The sequence below is a fragment of the Camelina sativa genome, chromosome 5 (genome assembly GCF_030686135.1).
Source record: "Camelina sativa cultivar CO46 ecotype springtype chromosome 5, ASM3068613v1".
In the NCBI taxonomy this organism is placed as follows: domain Eukaryota; kingdom Viridiplantae; phylum Streptophyta; class Magnoliopsida; order Brassicales; family Brassicaceae; genus Camelina; species Camelina sativa.
Window position 1 is genome coordinate 38,141,618 of NC_141884.1, and position 19,696 is coordinate 38,161,313.

A 19,696-nucleotide genomic window follows, 5' to 3' on the forward strand; every position below is an offset into this window, starting at 1 on the left:
GATGCAAATTTCTGAACAAAAATATATGTATGTTTGTTCTTATTTCTCAACATTTGATTGATTGATATATTATTGTACTGTTTAAATAAGTTATACATAAAGTATGGACGCTAACGCTACCTTATTGGATCTATATAATACATTTGTTTTAAAGCTTTTTTTTTCATCCCGACCAAAAATAAATAAAAATGGGATATATATGCCGTAAGAATAATAATAATCGCCGATAAAAATAAATGTTATACGCCACGTCAGCCTATTTTACCCATACGAAGACTGTCGGTGGAAGCCGGTGCCGACAGTTGACTTTGCGGTCCCGTTGGAGACCCAAATCTCATCATGTCCGTTGGCTGTTGTTGTTGTTGCACTGCCTGCATTTAATTTTTAAACATGACAATGTCAGATATTAAATCTATTAAAATATCTATCTCGCTCCTCGAAAACGATGCCGTTTTTGCAACTGACCTGATTCGCCGCCGGCGGCATCTGAGGGAACCCACCGCCCATGTACCTAGCTAGCTGCTCCGATAGGATTTGGTTCTGTGCTTGGAGCTGGAGTTGAACCGGGTTTTGACATACTAAACCGGGATGGTTCTGTTGAGCTGACCGGTTCATAACCGGGAATTGAGGCAATTGCATCTGACTCTGCATAGCCATTTGATTAATGTACGGTGATGATTGTACGCCTGGAAACATCATCGGAGTCGTTGCTGCTGCTGCTGCTGCCGCCGCCATTCCACTTCCCATCCACATCACTTGGAGTTGCATTTGAAGTGATTTCAAGTAATCAATTGCTTCATCCAATATCGAAGCTTTATCTGTCTACACACACCAACCAAGAACACACCATTAATCAATCTTTCATCATTATCATTATTTCTATGAGTCCTTTTTTTTAATATGTTTCATCAACTTACTTTACTGCAATGAGGTATGAGTTCTTGAAGAGCTTTCATTCTTTCGTTGATTCGATCTCTCCTCCTCTATAATACATGAAGATCACAAAAATATATTTAGCAAAATTTTAAAACTTATCGATTGGTTCTTAAAATAAAGACAGAAGTGCATATATATACATAACATAACATACCCTTTCTGAGAGATTATGAACTTCGGCTGCACGGCTTCTTCGTGTAGATCCAGACCGTTGGCTCGATTTGTTTCCTGTGACTTGAATATCATCGGTTGAGGTCAAAGGTACATCTGACTGAGAGACAGATTCCTGATCCGCGTCCATTACATGTTTTCTTTTACGGTCAATGGTTGCGCTTCTTCCACTAACGGTTTCTTTGTTGTTCCGTCCGTAGCTGCAACCGGACGAGCCACCGGAGGAAGTTTCGAGTCTTTCTTCGACGTTCTTGCTTCTATCAGTCATAGATACCGGGAGCGTAGTCACTTGATGATCGTTCGTAGACTGGTTGCTCCCACAATGGCTCGGCCCGACGGCTATAACAGAGGACCTAAACTTGGGAGGAGCCATGGCTTGAGCCTCGTTCTTAACTGTCTCTTCGATCGACCGTGGCTTCTCTGGACTGTCGAGGTGATTGACTGTAGAGAAGAGATGAGAGGAGAACTCAGATTCGAAGGGGTCGACGACGTCATCGGGAGGGTATTGGATCCAGGAGACGGTTTCTTGATCATCAAGAAGAGCGTTGTTATTAGGCTTTGGTACTGTTTCTTGGTCGTCAAGAAAAATGTTGTAAGGTTTTCTTAGGGTGTCTTGTTTGTGGGTTTGGACTTGGACTGATGGTTCTCTGCGAGCTTGGCTTTGCAAAACTACTTGGCCATCTCTCCACAATAGCTCCACTAGTTCATCTTCTGGTCTGTCCCAAAACATGAACAAACGCACATACTTAATTGATTTGTAGTTAATTAAAAAGCGAAGTTGGTAATTATAAAATAATTGACTTGTGAATATTTTATATACCTGATTGATCTTTTATTAGTGGACATGTGAAAATTATCTTCAAAATTCCAATCAGCAAACACTTGTTCCATGTCTGATCTGTAAAAGACACCCAAATAAGAATATATTACTTTTTTTTGTAAGTGAATAAGAAATTATTTGATTTATGATTAGTACAATATACCAATGATTAACAACAGGAGCTTGTACATGAGGAGCAAAAAGGGATGATGAAAGCAATCAACTTATGGAAATCCCAACAACAGTATAATCATTAGAAAATAATTAAAACGAAACAACCCACTCTCCAGCAATCAAGGAGGGAATGATTAAATAAGGCAACTAATTCTATATATAGTAAACTATTTGAACCAAAAGCCTTAAAAGAAATTACCAGATTTAGAAGCCTCTGAGTGAAAAGAAGATTTAGCGAGATTATACGTGACAGAATCGAGCTAGATAGGAGAGAAAAAAAAAAAAAAGGGAAAGAAGAACAAAAGATTCTCTCTCCTTACACAAACCTTATGGGGTGTTTTTTTGCTCTCTATAGAAAAGGAAATTGTACAGAAACTGAGAGAAGAAAGTTAGTAACAGAACAGAGAACACAAAGAAAGAGAAAGAAGAAAGAGAGGCTGAGGGTTTCTTTGCCAGGTTCAGACAGAAAGCGACAAGAGGCTAGAGGGAAGCAGCAGAGAGATTACACAGGGGAGGAGCGAGAGGAGATAATGATTCGGTGGGGGCAATAGTACTGAAACATATCAGGATAAACGATACGTGTCGAATTGTCGGACAACGAGTTAAGAGTTACTTGGACCCCACCATCTTGTCCTGTGATGAAGGGTGAGAGTAAGAGAGAGATCTATTGCTCGATTTCTAGAGGTGGTTTCTGATCTGTACCTTATCTGCAGATAACACTCTCTTTTAATTTGATGAGTCTTGAAGTCTTGACCAATGATTAAGGGTGTTTTTTGTCAAATCACACACGCCCTCCTACTTATCATATGTTTCTTTCAATCGACTAGTATCTGTCTATAGAAGTAAACAAATTGAAGTTCTCTATTTTCTACGATGCTTTGATGAGTTTATCATCTACATCTACTGACTATATATTATGAATAGTATAAGAAGGGTTTATATATAACTTATCTGAATTCAGTTTTTGTTTTTGTCAGAGTCTCATTCGAAACCTACCGGAAATTTATCTCGAGGAATCATCATTATTTCCCCGGCAAATTTCCACATCGCATTTATTTCACATGTTGACTTGTATACTAAAATCTACTACGTACGATCGTAAGTTTTTTTTGTGTTATGAATACGATTCCCTTCTTTAGTTGACATTATAAATTTGGTTGGAATTTAAAACACCTGATTACACTATAAAGGACTAAAACACCTTCTTTTTAGCAAACTAAGTACAAAGTTTTGGATAATAATCACAATTTTTAACGTAAATATGCAATCGCATAATAGATACGTCGTCGTAATGCTAACTTGTGGACCTTCTTTGTGACTGGTTGTCATGGACCACAAATAATGGTCCACCAAAATTATGCTTACATTGATTTCCGAATCCTTATCACAATTTTTTTTATTTAACTACTAGACCAGCATTGAACCCTTATCACATCAGTCTTATCGTTTAATGTCCATAAACGCCTACCGATCTAAGGATAAACAACATAATATGATTGATAAGTACTTGAAAAGATTACATTGCAACTTACAAGTCGACATGTATAGTGGGCGGGCGCATTGTAAACAAAGCATCCACCACCGAAAGAAGACATTTTCCTTAAAAGATTATGGCCCTTTATTTGCTTTTCCCACGAAAGAGACGAGTTTGTAATAGCGCGTCCATTCAAAGCTATCGAAAGCCATAAGCCATAAGCCAAGTAAACAATAAGTTTTATTTCCAGCCATATACTACTGTATATGTAGTATATTGCAAAACATATGATTCTAATTAAATATGACTATAGTTTAGTGATATAATTACTGAATAATATATAATAACACTTGGTCGAAACTTTTATTTTGTCTACATTTCTTTTGATAATTATTTTGCATGCAAGTTGCGAGTTGGATGAAGTAACTGATAGATAGATTATAGTTTCGTCGTGGACGATACATATATAAAACGTAGTTATCCGAATCAAGCAAAAGATAAACACGGTTGTTTATATCACTACTGGTTCATAATTCATAAAACCCCAAAATCCATACCATAATTTGTTTTCTAATTAAATAATATTGTCATTGTATTAAAAAAACCTCAAATTGTGTCGCTGTATTCGAATTTATATTGTCATTGGTCAAATAAACTCATGTCGGCATAAGTCGTCGCCTCGTTGGATAATTAATTTCATCTTCTAACCGATAGATGAACCGAATAAGACACCAGACGTGAAAGTAACCATAGAAGATAGAACTAATAAATAAATATGTCAAGTATTTAAAGAACCATATATTAAACGTATATTCATCATAAATATTGTAACATCACATAAAATTAGAAAAAAGAAAAAAGAAAAAAAAAGAATTTATCGCAGAAGGCCCAAATTATATTCATAGAGGAATTGTATTGGGTCAGTGGAGATGTTTTATTGGGCCTATTTGTTCGGCCCAGTATTGATCTAAAATAAAAATTACCAGAAAGGGCCGAACAAAAAAAACCCTAAATCTATAAGAGGCCGTTCTGAAACGTTAGGGCGGCGGTGCAGGAAGGCGGATTAGCGGCGGAGGAGGGTTGATGGTATGAAAGGCTAGAAGCGGCGGAGGAAGTATGTGGATAAAGAATCAACCTGAGGGGAATATATGATGTTCTTCGTTAATTTTATAGTTTTCAATCTGAATTTCCAAATCCGCCGCTCGCTTTTCCCATCGCCTTTTCTCCCGTCTCTCCGATCTGCTCTGCGGCCGACCTTGTGATGATTACAGTTCTGAAGGTCCATATACAAAAGATTATTCAAATCTAAAACTTCTTGTGCAAAAGAATTTTCAAACGTTCGTTGATCAAAAAGTTTTCAAAATATTTATTTTAATTATTTTTTGGAAGTTAATTAACTTGTGCAAAAGAACTAAATTCACGGATTTATAAAATCATTATTCGTTTGCTTAATTAAAACCCAAATTTCAGTTTTTGTTCGTTGTTTTGTTTTTGTTGTTGTTTTTGTTTTTGTGTGGAAAGTACCAGAATTAAGGAGATCGCAAAGATCAAATGGAACATGAGTTAGATTACATTGCTTTAGCCTTTAGTTTAGAACATGGTAGCTATAGGTCCAAGGATTCACATATTTTCTTCGAGTAATGTCCTCTTGATCCTTCCACACCCCCAAGAATGGCACCTGATTTTGGTGCAGTTTTTGGCTTTAGATTCTGTAAAATCAACTTTCTATGCCATTCACGATTTTAAGAAAAATAGATTTCTTAGTATTTAGGAAAACCAGATTTTGGAAGATTTTAGCCATTTGTTCATAAAATCTAAAAACCACATTTTGAGGGTTTTTCAACGTGACTTTTTTTTTTTTTTTTTTTTTTTTCTAATATATATTTATTCTAATTTCTTTAAATTTTAAGACAAACTAAAACCTATTTTTTTTTGTTCGATGAACAAACTGAAACCTTTTTTTTGGTGCGATGAACAAACTAAAACATATTTTTTATTATTAAACTAATCTTTTTTTGTATACTGATTTACTACTATAAAAGAACAACCTTTCATACTTGTCTTCTACAATCACATAAATTTCATTTCCATCGGATGAGTGCAAACATCTCTGCAAATTAAGCTTGGATTTTGCAGTAAATTTTAGTCTAACACCATTATTTATTTATATCAACACCATTTGTTTGGAAACTTTTATTTTGTTGTTACGATGTTTACATTATATTTTATTATAGGTATGGCTTATCGTGGACAATCATCAAATGCGAGAGAGGTACCTATTTAGTTGATATGTGTATTTTCTAGTGATGTCTATCCTACTGTAGTACAAAATTATCTTGACTAATTATGTGTATGTAAATAAATAAAATGATATAAAACCGAAGCTTCAATGGACCGATAGTATGGTTCATCATTTTCTTGAAATATATGAGACTGAGATGGAGCTTATTAATTGGCGTATTGGCCCTCTAAAGAAAGAGAGTAAAGCGAGAATTAGAAAAGGATTTCAAGAAGCCACAGGTCACGATCTTGAATGGCTTCCACTAAAAAACAAATTTTACAATCTTAAAAAGCTTTATGATGTTTATCGTCGTCTGATCGAAAAAACTGGAGTTGGACTTGATCCCACCACTCAAGCTATTGACATGGACGACGCATAGTGGAATGAACGTATTAAGGTAATATTTACATATCATATCACATGGTTTTGTTAGTTAACAACATATAGTAAACTAATATATTGAACTTTAATTTTTTATTATTATATAGGAAACACCAATTGCTTCAAAGCTCCGAGCAAATCCTCTTATCGACCTCGATAGAATGGATCGGCTTTTCAGCACCAAACACATTGGTACTGATGATGGATACTATCCAGGTTCCGGAGTGGATCAGTGTACGGAGTCAGAGACCGCTACTGAAAATGATTCTGAAACAGTGAATCTAGGAAATGATTCCGATGTGCCTTCAGAAAACCTGAGCGAAACACCGTCTTCATACAACCAGAACACAAAACGTGTATACGGAAACTCTACACGTCCTTCATCTTCAACACGTAAACGAGCAACGTCAAAAGTTTCGTACGACTTTGTGACAAATGACGCTTACAAGAAACGAACAGAAATTTATGAGCAAGCCCAAGATAACAAGTTGGAACGAGCAATTGAATCGCTACTAACACTCCCTAGACTTCAATATGACTCCTCTTTATATTGGGGAGCGGTGAGTGTGCTTCAAAGCAACGAGACGCATGCACGTGTTTATCTAACACTACCCAATGACGATGCTAGGATCAAATATCTCGAGCGGACAGCGGGAATAAGCCGAACAGCTGAATAGGCTAATGAATAATATTTATCACAAGAAAACTTTTTTATTTCACTTTTTTTGAATGTTTTTAGTTTGGCTTAGAATAATGATTGTTTATTTTTCTGTTGTTTTTGAAATTAATAAATATCTTCCATTTTCACCTTAGTAATTCATTATTCTTTTTTTTTTTTAGAGGGAAGCGTTTTACAGAATGCTTGAAGATGATGAGGCAGAAGATGGAAGCATTAACTTTGGAGAATCATTCATGGATCCTTACTCCATGAGTATTAAAGGAGACCGATGAATGAAGATCCAGAACGTGGCCGAAGATACGTATATGAACTAATTCATGGTCATGAGAAACAATGCTACGACATAATTCGGATGTATCCACCGGTGTACATCAAACTATGTGAAAAACTTAAGGAGGACCATCACTTGATGGAAACCGATGAAGTAAGCATCTAGGAAAGCGTTGCAATTTTTCTCACCATATGCGCTCAAAACAGAACTCAGAGGTATGTTGGAAAAATATTTGGTCATTCACAAGAAACCATAGGCAGAAAATTTCACGAAGTGTTGAATGCCCTCGAACACATGGCGGTTGAATTGCTTAGACCTGGTCCAGAAGAGCTCAATCAACCTCATCCAAAGTTACAATCTGACAGAAGGTACTGGCCTTACTTTAGAGGTTTTATTGGTGCAATAGATGGAACACATGTTCCGGTCACTGTTGCGGGAAAAAATTCAGAAAAATATTGGAATAGGAAAAGCGGCACAAGTATGAATATCTTAGCAATATGCAATATGGACATGTTGTTTACATATGCGTATATTGGTATTCCCGGGTCTGCTCATGATGCTAAGGTTCTAATGCTAGCGATGGAGGGGAATCATCAATTTCCAACTCCACCTATGGGCAAATATTATTTGGGAGATTCTGGTTATGCTCTTCGACCTGGATTCCTTACTCCATATCGAGGGGAAAGGTACCATCCTAGCGAATATAATAGAGCTAGACCACCAAGTAGTCACAAAGAAATGTTCAATAAATGACATTCTTCACTGCGATCTGTCATCGAACGGACTTTTGGTGTATGGAAAGCAAAATGGCGAGTTTTAAGAGAAAAACCAAGGTATGCCATACATGTTCAACGAAAAGTTATTGCTGCAACAATGGCATTACATAATTTTATTAGGTTATCAAATCTACGAGATGTTGACTTCGATTCAGACCGCATAGCTAGTAATATAGCTGAAGAAGATTCTGATTCAGATGAAGAATTAGAGCAAAACAATACTCCAATGCAGTATATGGAAGGGATTCGGGATGAAATTTCTGCATCATTATGGAGTTCTCGATGATGATGATAGTAATTTTGCAGTAATATGTTTTCTATATGCAATAAACATATGTTTTTTTTCTGCATCATTGTATTTTTTATTTTTTTAATAAAAATTATAATCATTATTTTATTATTTTTAAAATAATTATTATACATAAAAACTAAAAACTAATCAAGTCACCATTCAAGATTTTGCAAAAACTAAAATCTACAGCAAAAATCAAAAACTAAAAAAATCAAAAACCAAAATCCAAAAGCTAAAAACCAAAATCTAAAAACCAGTTAAAAACCAGCAGCCATTCATAGCCTAAGTGTCAGGATTTTGTTTCTTCGTTGACATGTACTTATTAAAAGTTTTCTGTGAAACTTGGGCTTCCCATATATAGGACAAACGCAAAAAAAATTACACCATTACAAACTCGCATAAGAGGAAGAAACGAATAATGGCCAGTTATATCTTCAGTTTGTTCCACTAAAAATATTAATCAATGAATAAAAGAACTTTTATTAATCAAAAATATAATTCATCGTCTACAAGCAAAACCGAAGCATGACTAATATTAAAAAAACCGAAAAGTGACTAACACAAGTCTAGAATTTTACTGAAGAAGAAGAAGAGTAGACGAATGATAGTTATCATTCGTAACACAAAGAAAAACTAGACTACATCAACAGAATCCGTTGGATCAGCTTTTGGATCTTTCGCTTTCTTGCAAAACAAGCTACTCCATCTCTTCTTGAACTGCAAAATCTCCATCACAATCGCAAAGGTTGCAATTGCACAAATTATTGTGGTGTATGCGATCTTCCAGCCGCTTCCGGGTTGTAGAATGGACAAGCCTTTGAAAATGTTGTACACGCTCAATATAACCACAATGTACCCTACAGTATGATGATACCAGTTCCAGTATTTTCGGAACCTATGATCCTTGTCTGGTCTTGCTTTGAGTGCAAGTATCTGTAGAAACCCTAAAGCGAAGAGAAGCAGCCCAATCACCGTATGCGCCGTTGTCCTCATACCAGTATGTTTGGCCATGTAGATTGCTGTTCCTAATCCTCCAATTAATCCGGAGAAATAACCGGTAGTTTGACAAATTATGTGTACATAGAACCATGTAGGATCTAATACTTCGTATGTCTTCATATACCTTGCGGCCAAAACTCCAATTGGCATGAGAATTCCCCAACTCACTGCATTTATAAGTCCGTGGATTTGCTTTACCAACAATATGTTTCCGTTAACTGATTTTGTAGATGTGACTTGTCCCGAAAGCAAATTCAAAGCCGCCATAGATTTGAGATGATCTCCACTCATTGCGTGCATTCCAAGCTTATCTCCTTCCTTCAATGGGCCGTCTTGCCATAAGTGATTCACTACGGTTGTGTTAGGAGACAACCATAAATTTGCAAAGATCGTCATCTCCCCATCAATATATTCAGCAGATACTTGTGTCACGCGGATGCTAAGAGGAGATTCTTGAAGCATGGCTGCGTAGCTATTAATGGCGGAAGTATATGCACGCATAACGCCAGAAGTAGAGTTACGGTACGCTACAATAGCTTGAGCACCTAACATGCCTTTTTTCGTCGGGTTTATGGCCCAAGCGATCCAACTAGAAGACTCTAGATTGGCGTGACGGTAAGCAACTTCAAGAGCTCCGGTTTCTCGAACATAGCTGAAGTGTAGAAACGAGTCTAATACCGGAAGATCCGTGCAAGCGCTAAAGGTTTTTCCGTTCTTGAAGCTGTGAGATTCACATCTAGCATGAAGTCCTTGATCTGTTGTTGCTGTAGTAAAAGCTGGAATCAACACGAACATGCAACACAAAACGACTAAAGCGGCTCTTGAAAACAAAGACATGTATTGTTGATGATGATTATGGTTGTGGTTTTTTTTTAATCGGAGAACACGAATTTGGTTACGATTTTGGAAGAAGAGATTATGATGTTTTGGTGATATACAAGCTTTGAGTATTTCCGCAATATTTATAGTGAGTTACATTCATGTCCTAGTCTCGTTAGGACTTAGGACTACGTTATCATATTATGATCTTGTTTCCTTTTTGTTTTACCTTAAGTTTCCAAATCCCATAAGGAATCTTCATTAATCGAAAAAAAAAAAAAAAAAAAATCTTTTCACATCTTTGCTTTATCGAATACAACTTTGTAAATTGCAATAATTAAAAGCCTTTTGTGTATTTCTTTTCTTTTATCTTAAGTTTTTTTCAGCAGCAATTTTAAAAGGAAATTATTTAAAAAATCTAATCAACTACATTATTTGGATTGCTATATATATATTTTTAGCGTCATTTTTATTTTCTTTCTAAAACGCTAGATTAATATTATTTAGCAAAAAAAATTGATATTTTTAAGCTATTAAAAAAAATCTATAAGATAATCTTACAGGTTTTAAAATAAATAAAACTTTAATATTTTAAATAGAGCTTACCCATTCAATTAGTATATGAAAATATTTGTAGTTTTCAAAATTCAAATTTGTTTCAAGTGTATAGGACATGTTAACACATATATAAGAGGATGATAAGACCGGCGCCAGAAAGGGAGGAGCGGTTAATAGTTAATAGGTTAACCCGGGTTTAGCAACTGCAGGTGGTGCCTTGCGAGATGAAACAAGGGCATGGCGGGTTTCTCTCTTAACATTGGTATTTGCTCAGCTTTGATGGTGGAACTGTGGGGTGTCTACTATGGACTGTGTGTGGCATGGGATAAAAGAGTTGAGCGGTTGGAGTTGGAGGTGGACAGTGAGATAGTGGTCGGTTTTTTACAGACATGGATTATTAATGCGATTCATCCGATATCTTTCCTGGTAAGACTGTGCCATGATTTTATATCAAGAGACTGGATAGTCCGGATTACGCATGTGCATAAAGAAGCTAACCGTTTTGTCGATGATTTAGATTCTTATGCTTTTTCTTTACGGCTTGGTTTTTATTTGTTTGAGGCTACTCCGCCTTGTGTTGCGGTCTTACTCTCGCAGGATATTAGTGGTTATGTCACACCACGAACTGTTTGTATTTAAGCTTATTTAATGTAGGGGAGTTTACTCCCTTTGTTCTTACTGTATTTTGGTCCGAACTACAACTAACCGATTGCTAATGTACAAGTATTATCATTTTTTTTGGGTTCATGCCGACAATTTGGTTAGATACACGTTGCCACAAGAAAGTCAAAATCAAATCATTTTATTTTGTTTGTGTTTTACTTGGAATAGTACTGTCGCAATGGAAAAGTAGTTTAACCTTTTCTCCCCAGTCAACTTCTAACTTTATACGCTTTCGGGGGTGACTACAAACAAGCATTTATATGTTTTCGTGTATGTTGAATTAGTTATTGTAATTTCAGATCAATATATGTTACGATCAATCAATAATTATATAAAAAAAAATCATTAGTTTGTTTGGTCATAGTCAAACAGTTTAAGAGAAAACGTAAGGACTTGTCCTCCCTTATCGTCAAACATATAGTATAATACAAATCTCTTCTCAGTTTTAAAATTGATCCCAAATTGAATAGTTTTGTTTATAACCGACCGGTCAACTTTAACGACTCTGCTTTATAGTAGTAGTAATTAGTTAATAATACACACACTAAGAATGGTGGAAATTATTATATTGGCATTGGTCTATTTTCATAATGCATGCGTTCGTTGAATCTTCTTCTATACTGTATTGTGACGAGTCTATATTGTATTTTTGGCTTTCTTCGTCTTTAAAAGGTTTATTTGGTGATGACTTCAGTTTTTATTTTTATTTTTTTCTCAAAGATGTCATTCGTTTGGTTTGGCGGTCAAACTGGTAGTTCTTCACATTTCTTTATCAATTGATACTTAAGTGTTAGCTATTTTGTCCAATAGTTAAATATTTTGCATGGACCAATGGTTTCTTATAATAGTATCCCAATCAAACCCTTTTTTTCTTTTTTTGTTACGCAGTTTAACTAATGATATCAATTATAGTGGTCATTTTTAAAAAAATGGTCACCACTTATAGTCATATTTACGTCCGATTAAAATTTATTTGTCTATTAGAGATTAATGTTGACAAAAAAATAGATAAAACATTGATTGCAAAATGAATATCACGTTTGCTTACAATGTGGCACACCAAACAGAAAAAAAAAACCACACCAACTACATTTCGTATCTAAATAATCTCATTGACCGTACCATTTAAATGCCACAACAATTCAAAGGTACATACTGTAATAGTCTCAAAAATATTATTTTCTGAAAATTGAATATTATTCAAAATTATTCTGTTGTGGTAACTGGTAAGATTATTCAAAATCATTAGTAACCAATACGTGCAATCGAGAGATCTTATTTTTCGTTTTTTGTTATTACCAAAATTTTCATTAATTTAATTTTTAAAGTAATATATCGTAATTGACTTTTTAGTGTTGACTTTTTAATCATATTTAATTGTTTATAGAATCTATTTTTCATTTAAAAATAAAACTAACTCTTTTATTATGTTCTTGTTCTCTTTATACGATGATCAAAGAGAAGAAACGGTAAAAAAAAGAATGATGAAGATATGAAACCGCGTGAGGAAGAAGATGACTTTAGTCAACAAAATATCAATTAATATTTTTATTTTTATCAGTAATCTGACTTCACCAGATCTCTACTCTCTGTTCTTTTTGCTCTTCTTCTTCTTCCTTTTCCTCTTCCTCTCTCTCTCTCTCTGTATCTCTCTCCAAGCTTCAAAATCAAAAAAACCTTACAATCTGAACAAACAAAATCTCCCTTACAACAAAAATAACAACTTCTGCTTCTGTTACTTTCTTTTTCCGGCTCAGGTTTCTTTTCCGGCGACTCCAAGTTTGATCGTCGCCGGCGATTCCTCTTTTTTTGTTTGGTTGTTCTCAAGACATATCTCCTGATGTTGTCCAAACAAAGTTTCATTCTTTGTCTTATTTTCTTTTTCGTCACAGCATTTTCCGGCGACTCAAGAGGACTCTCCGGTAACAATGAGCAAAAGAACATCTCAGGCTTTTCTGGGATTGACTTCCCAAATCCGATGCGCTTCGGCTCTGTTTCTTCTTCAACAAGCAACGACTGCGGCTTCTCTTCCCCTGAGAACAAACCCACCAAGGAACGCACCGGAGAAAACAAGACGGTGAAGTTTCACTTAAAGCGCCGGGAGACGACTCCTAACCACGAAACAGAGAAGACAAGAACAAATTCTGTTCTTGAGCTCAATTTCCGAGATCTCACAAGAATCCAGACGCTTCACAAAAGGGTTTTGGAGAAGAAGAACCAAAACGCTGCGAAGAAGCAGAAGAAGAAGAATAAACAAGTCGTTACCTCTCCGGTGGTTTCTTCTCCAGTGGATGAGCATCAATCTGGTCAGTTGGTGGCTACACTTGAGTCCGGTATGACTCTTGGTTCCGGCGAGTACTTCATGGACGTGTTGGTTGGCTCGCCACCAAAACACTTCTCCTTGATTCTTGACACAGGGAGTGACCTAAACTGGATTCAATGCTTGCCTTGCTACGACTGTTTCCAGCAAAACGGTGCGTTTTATGACCCTAAAGCCTCTGCTTCTTACAAGAACATAACTTGCAATGACCCAAGATGCAACCTAGTCTCATCACCTGATGACTCTCCAAAGCCCTGCAAATCAGATAACCAATCATGCCCTTACTACTACTGGTATGGGGATAGCTCCAACACCACTGGGGACTTTGCACTCGAGACTTTCACCGTTAATCTCACGACAAGTGGAGGGAGCTCCGAGTTGTATAATGTCGAAAACATGATGTTCGGTTGTGGTCATTGGAACCGAGGTCTCTTCCACGGTGCTGCAGGCTTGCTTGGATTAGGAAGAGGCCCGCTTTCGTTTTCCTCGCAGCTTCAGTCTCTTTATGGTCACTCCTTCTCTTATTGCCTTGTCGATAGAAACAGCGACACCAACGTTAGTAGCAAGTTAATTTTTGGGGAAGACAAGGATTTGTTGAGCCACCCGAATCTAAACTTCACTTCTTTTGTCGCCGAGAAAGAAAACCTCGTCGAGACATTTTACTACGTACATATCAAATCCATTCTAGTCGGGGGAGAAGTTCTAAACATACCTGAAGAGACATGGAATATCTCATCAGATGGAGGTGGAGGAACGATCATAGATTCGGGTACAACCTTAAGTTACTTTGCAGAACCTGCATATGAATTCATCAAGAACAAGATTGCAGAGAAAGCAAAAGGGAAGTACCCTGTCTATAGAGATTTCACAATCCTAGATCCTTGCTTCAACATGTCTGGCATTGAAAACGTTCAGCTGCCAGAGCTTGGGATTGCATTTGCAGATGGCGCGGTTTGGAACTTCCCCACCGAGAATTCTTTCATATGGTTGACTGAAGATTTGGTTTGCTTAGCAATTCTTGGAACTCCTAAATCAGCCTTTTCAATCATAGGAAACTACCAGCAGCAGAACTTTCATATACTCTATGATACAAAGAGGTCGAGGCTCGGGTATGCACCTACAAAGTGTGCTGATATATAGAGACCTTTCTTGTCGGATTATACAAGATTTTAAGTCCATCAAAGCAACTGTACACAACAATAAGAACAGATCATTCTTTTTTTTTGGTCCTTTTTAGATTTATTCATTCTTTAGGAATATTACTTTCTAAACATTACATGATATCGCTGTAGAGCACAAATCATACTAAACTAATGTACTTATTCGACTTTTGTTTCTGAATTACAAAGTGAGTTAATTTTACTTTTGCTATATGTATTTGCACGAGTTGGGACAGAACCATGGTAAAAGTTGTAATCTTTGCAATTGCCAAAGGTCAATAGTGGAATGGGAACAATAGAGGAATTGGAAAGTAAAGAAGCTTCAGGATATTGCAGAACACAAGCCATACGACAAGGGATTGGATTGTGTACCTGAGAAAGGTCGGAGATGAGAGTTGCAGAGAGAGGGAGGTGTCTTTCTTTAACATTGAGGCGAAGAAGGGTTTGAAATTGGGTGAAGACGGAAGCGAACACGAGAAGAAAAAACTCAATGCCATTGATTTTTACAGTGCAAGAAGAAGAATCAGATCAAGCTTAACATGATTTTTTTTGACTTCAGTCACTTGAGAAACCTTTTTATTTATTTTTCTTTTTCTTTTGGTTGTTAAATTAGAACCCTAGCTTAAATCCGCAAAATAAGTAATCCGTTTTAGTCTCAGTCACAATAATTAATTAAATAATTTTTAGTTAAAGAGATATTATATTTTTCTGTCAAGTTTAAAGTCTATGATATCATGTATGTCGTTATCTGCATAATTAACTAATTAAGTTAAATAAAAAATACAGCTAATTAATTTTTGTTTTTATGTTTTTAATCAAAAATAAAATTGGACAAACCCTTCAACGAGGAGGGCTCCGCTCCATGTAGCTTTTAAAATTAAAAGTTTCCACTGAGTATAATGTTTTTTTGAAAAGGGAAAATATAGATTTTAGTTATGTTTATCTACAGAAAATTAAAATTGAACGACAAATTTGCTTTTAGTAAAAGATTTAAGATAAACGATGATACTATATTAAAAAATTAATATTGAACGTATTCACTTTTTATAATTGACACTTGTAAAAAAAAAAATTACTTTATTTCAGGGAGTAATTAGCTAGTATCTAAAAGTGTGCCGTACCACTTGTAGCAATCAAATTTAATTTGTGCTGTCCAGAAAATATGTTATATAAAAATAAATAAATTATAAATTAACTTTATATTTGTTTATTTATTTTTCTCAGAACAGACCCAACCCATCTCCTACAACCATCTGTCTCGGTGGGTGTTCTTTGGTCTGTGTTCTTTGATCTTCTCTCTCTCCCCGACAAACCTAAAATCTCGGGCATTCGATCTCAGGCGGGGGTAGGGATCTAGAGAGAAGAGAGGATTCATTCGATTCGTGATGACGATCGTAGCTACGCTTTTCGAATCAACCAAGCATAATAATAAATGCTATGCTCCAAGCTTCATCGTTGTCAATCTCTGTCTCGCTTTTATCGATGCCGCACTTGCTTTCATCGCATTCCTTCAGGTTTCTGATTTCTTAGCTTTCTCTTTTCTCTTGTTTTCTTGGAACAGACAAAAATAAAGGAACGATTTTTATGTATTTATTTCTGAATGCTAGATTGTGTGAGAGAAACCGTTTAGGTCTGTTGGGAGAGGTGAAGCATTGTGCTGAGTTTCGTCTTTTAAGATTCGATTAGATTATTATTAGTTCTTGGTGTTGAATTTGATAAATTGGTTAATTTTAGTCTTTTAGAGCTGTGTGTGTCTGTTGTTGATGTGGTTGACCATTGAGTTACAGGTCAACTCTATGTATAACTTACGGAGCTCAAGTGTGTTGTTTGTGTACAATGAGAGATTTGATTCAAGGAATCTGAATCCGAGATATGATTTTAGTATTAGAAAGTAGAATCTTTTCTTATCAAAAGTGTTAATGAGTGTAGATTAAGATTTTTGGTGGCTCTCTTATGTAGTTTTAGACATTGAAATAAAAAAAGGGAAAAAAGTCTTATTCTCTTCTTGTGTTTTTGTTCGGTTGGGCTTATAAGATTTTATCTTGTCTGCCTCCTGCTTTCAGTTATCTCGATTTCACAGGCGGAATAAACAAGTTGGATGGACACGGCAAAAAGTAATTCTTCTCAGCTTTCTGTTTCTTATCAATCCAAGTTTAGGTTCTCTGTTAGTTATTTGTTTATTTTAGTTCTCATGGTGTGTATCTGACATACCCATCAATGTAAATTACAGGTGCTTCATCTTATGATTGGCTCTTCAAACACAGGTATAAATCCTAGAGGCATTTGTTATTTAGGAACATAGATAGTTGGGGAAAGTTATAGCTCATGAGCAAGGTCGTTACTCTTATCCATTGGCAGGTTCTGTTATTTATTTCGTGGCTGCGATTGTAGCGACTTGCACAAGGTGGCATCATTGGTCCAACGCATTAGGTTTTCTACTTATGGGTAAAACTTCCATTCCCCTAGTTAAGGTTTGTTTATGTTTCTTAGTTACTTCTATAGGTTAGTCCCTGATGAATAATTAAATTGTACTTTGCAGCCTTTCCCAAAATTCTGTTTCTGGCAACTTTTCTTCTGCTTCTCTCTTTCTGGTATGTATGTTCTCTCGTGTAGTACCTCATTATTTTATCTGAATAATAATGATCTGAGATAAGACAATGATGCTTCTTAATGTTTATAGGGTAGATGTTTGCCATCAGGGAAATGGAGAGGAGGATGATGATGACGATGAAGAAACTAGTATCCAGCAAGTGTTACTTGAAAAAAGCAAGAGCAAGCCAGGTTCTTCGAATGCAAGTGATCGTAGAAAGTGTTGCTCTTTTCATGGAATTCATGTTGGCACCCGGCAGAAGTTTGTTGTTGCGGTAAAGGATACTTACGGTTTATGCATTAACCACTAGCCGTTTCACTTCTGTGGTTTTTACAAAAATGTTTTATCTTTTTTGCTAGGCGGTTGTTCTTGTTTTCATCTTAATGATATCATTTGCAATCCTTATTTGGATTGCTTCCGGAAAGAATCCTATCAATGCTTCAGTATTGGCTCAGGTTTGTGTTATTTCTCTTTCGCCATATTATAAGCTATCTCTCTCTACACAGTGATATTTCCTCTTTATCAAAAAAGTTCTTGTGCTCGAGAAATAGAAGAGACTCTGGCTATTACTTTTTCTGACAAATTCACTTCTGGTGTAGGTGTATGTTGATATTTTTGCTGCAATAATCATTATTACGGGGGGAGGAATATGCTTCTATGGTAAGTAATTGCATCAGTTCTATTTTTCTTGTAGCATTTCGCGAAGATGCTTTGGTCATTGGTTAACATGCTTATTGCTATGATCTTTTATTCAATTGATTTTTCCATAATGAGACCATTAAAATTGATCAAGCAGCATTAATACAAACTCTGTTATGTACTTTTTAGGCCTGCGTCTGCTCTTTAATCTAAGGAAGGTGCGGTCTGAACAGGTTTCATCGGAGATGCGAAAGGTAACTAATAATGATTCTTGTTTGAGTCAAATCCTTATACTGAAAGTGCATTTTGAACCATTTTTAGGTATCGGGTTTAGCAGGCGTTTCAGTTGTTTGCTTCACCGTTAGCTCTTTAATCGCTCTTCTCACACACATTCCGGTAAAACATGTTTTCCCAAAGTATAATCTGTAAGCCGAAACCTAACGTTTCTCGATATGCTTAACCAAAATATAATGTATTGATCTCAGCTCTTCTATCATTGGAACCCAAGCAAATTACACGGCATCAAAGCATTGGTTCTTCTGATCATATACTATTTCATAGGTGAAAGATTTTTCTTTTCGTTTGTGGTCCAAAAGACCTCAAATGTAGTATACTTTTACTGATAAGAAGGCTTTTTGACAGGCTCCACAGTACCATTGGCTTTCGTTCTATGGGTTTTGCGGGAGTTACCTCCTCAAAACATGGTGACTAGACAAGAAGAACCCAGAAGAATAACTTATGTTAACTATGAAACTGCAAGGCAGCCTCCCCAGCAATGGGCCTCCACAACAGTGTCGAAAAATCAGGTACACAATTCTCTTTGTTGATCATCCACATTAGGAACTCATCATTAGCATCAGTTATTAGGAAGTCATTAGCATCAGTTAGATAGTGACTGTGAGGTTGTTTCAGAATATATCTACTTTGTCGAGCATAGATTGTTTAAGGAGGTCACTTAACATGTTTTATTTGTTGGGGGACACACAAAATGGTGTAGGTTTCTAAGGCAAGTCCTATATGAAGCAGAGAAATCATTATATTATTAAGTGTTGGCCAGAAGCGAAAAAATCCGCCAAATTCTCTTCTCTAGTCACCGGGGGAAAAAGCTGCGGAGTGGTTCTTAGTCACCAGAATGTGGTGGTGTGTTGTGCTGAAGTGAATGAAAGTGGGAAACAAGCTCGTGTTCTTCTTCTTCTCTCTGTGTTGCCTTGGAAGGATTAAAAAAAAAAAAGTGTTCATAAGATAGAAAAGGAGGTTTGAAAGCTATGTAAATATAAACACTTTTTTGATTGCAGTTTTCTAGTTCTAGGTGCATCAGACTTGTGGAGATAAAATTAAAATGTGTTATCACTTCTCAGGAAGATATAATTTTGTCTTCCTTACTAAACCGCGTCGTTTAACTGCTTTCTTATAGACGAGTAACTCGAGTTCTTTACAAAACGGCGTCGCATCGGTCTGATTTCTGGATATCAGCGTTGAGATCAAAACATCAAAACGACGCGTATTGAGAAGTAGAGCACTATACGGTGTCGTATGACTTCCTATTTCGAAACTTTATAGCGCGATTTACTCTTGGTCAACGCAGCGTCATGTGTTTTGACAATTTTATTTGGTATCACGAAACGTCGACGTATTGGTGTTGTTATTGTGAAATTGATGGATCTGGGTAAAAGAGCCGTTTGCGAACTTTTTG

General features: G+C 36.1%; 4 protein-coding genes and 1 pseudogene across 6 annotated transcripts; 3 read left to right on the forward strand and 2 right to left on the reverse strand.

Moving 5' to 3' along the window:
• Positions 1-8: 8 nt before the first annotated feature.
• LOC104788144 (transcription factor PIF5) lies at positions 9-3,095 on the reverse strand. 2 transcript variants are annotated; one of them, XM_010513833.3, is made up of 7 exons: positions 2,804-3,095; positions 2,301-2,734; positions 1,928-2,005; positions 1,091-1,823; positions 918-983; positions 466-822; positions 9-371 (listed from the first exon to the last, which is right to left on the reverse strand). In XM_010513833.3, exons 3-7 carry the CDS (start codon positions 1,996-1,998, stop codon positions 252-254), a joined length of 1,347 nt encoding a protein of 448 aa, XP_010512135.1. In that variant the 5' UTR covers positions 1,999-2,005; positions 2,301-2,734; positions 2,804-3,095; the 3' UTR covers positions 9-251. The 2 variants fall into 2 exon arrangements, with proteins under 2 accessions (XP_010512135.1, XP_010512136.1); XM_010513834.3 differs by having other exon boundaries at positions 2,091-3,012.
• A 3,144-nt stretch (positions 3,096-6,239) lies between these two features.
• LOC147944888 (uncharacterized) lies at positions 6,240-7,046 on the forward strand. The gene is made up of 2 exons (XM_087512759.1): positions 6,240-6,245; positions 6,345-7,046. Exons 1-2 carry the CDS (start codon positions 6,240-6,242, stop codon positions 6,912-6,914), a joined length of 576 nt encoding a protein of 191 aa, XP_087368885.1. The 3' UTR covers positions 6,915-7,046.
• Positions 7,047-8,888: 1,842 nt separating this feature from the next.
• Positions 8,889-10,091, reverse strand: LOC104788145 (cytochrome b561 and DOMON domain-containing protein At3g59070 pseudogene; annotated as a pseudogene).
• A 2,657-nt stretch (positions 10,092-12,748) lies between these two features.
• Positions 12,749-14,978, forward strand: LOC104788146 (aspartyl protease family protein 2-like). Its single transcript, XM_019246122.2, has one exon. The coding sequence runs from the start codon at positions 13,135-13,137 to the stop codon at positions 14,752-14,754; it is 1,620 nt and encodes a 539-aa protein (XP_019101667.2). The 5' UTR covers positions 12,749-13,134; the 3' UTR covers positions 14,755-14,978.
• Positions 14,979-15,967: 989 nt separating this feature from the next.
• On the forward strand, positions 15,968-19,390 carry LOC104788147 (tobamovirus multiplication protein 1). 2 transcript variants are annotated; one of them, XM_010513839.3, is made up of 13 exons: positions 15,968-16,288; positions 16,838-16,888; positions 17,005-17,038; positions 17,133-17,219; positions 17,314-17,365; positions 17,455-17,638; positions 17,724-17,819; positions 17,964-18,024; positions 18,193-18,257; positions 18,325-18,399; positions 18,489-18,564; positions 18,646-18,809; positions 19,001-19,390. In XM_010513839.3, the coding sequence occupies exons 1-13, from the start codon at positions 16,160-16,162 to the stop codon at positions 19,022-19,024; spliced, it is 1,098 nt and encodes a 365-aa protein (XP_010512141.1). In that variant the 5' UTR covers positions 15,968-16,159; the 3' UTR covers positions 19,025-19,390. The 2 variants fall into 2 exon arrangements, with proteins under 2 accessions (XP_010512141.1, XP_010512142.1); XM_010513840.3 differs by having other exon boundaries at positions 16,072-16,289; positions 16,811-16,888.
• Positions 19,391-19,696: the final 306 nt, after the last annotated feature.

What these genes read in the sequence shown, in the direction of transcription:
- LOC104788144 (XM_010513833.3), bottom strand. Translation starts at nt 1,998, where the DNA reads ATGGAACAAGTGTTTGCTGATTGGAATTTTGAAGATAATTTTCACATG. An exon ending in TTCATAATCTCTCAGAAAGG is followed by an intron (nt 984 to 1,090) that starts GTATGTTATGTT and finishes CATGTATTATAG; the next exon opens with AGGAGGAGAGATCGAATCAA. An exon ending in TCATACCTCATTGCAGTAAA is followed by an intron (nt 823 to 917) that starts GTAAGTTGATGA and finishes TGGTGTGTGTAG; the next exon opens with ACAGATAAAGCTTCGATATT.
- LOC104788146 (XM_019246122.2), top strand. Translation starts at nt 13,135, where the DNA reads ATGTTGTCCAAACAAAGTTTCATTCTTTGTCTTATTTTCTTTTTCGTC.
- LOC104788147 (XM_010513839.3), top strand. Translation starts at nt 16,160, where the DNA reads ATGACGATCGTAGCTACGCTTTTCGAATCAACCAAGCATAATAATAAA. An exon ending in ATTAGGTTTTCTACTTATGG is followed by an intron (nt 17,220 to 17,313) that starts GTAAAACTTCCA and finishes TGTACTTTGCAG; the next exon opens with CCTTTCCCAAAATTCTGTTT. An exon ending in GGCAGAAGTTTGTTGTTGCG is followed by an intron (nt 17,639 to 17,723) that starts GTAAAGGATACT and finishes CTTTTTTGCTAG; the next exon opens with GCGGTTGTTCTTGTTTTCAT.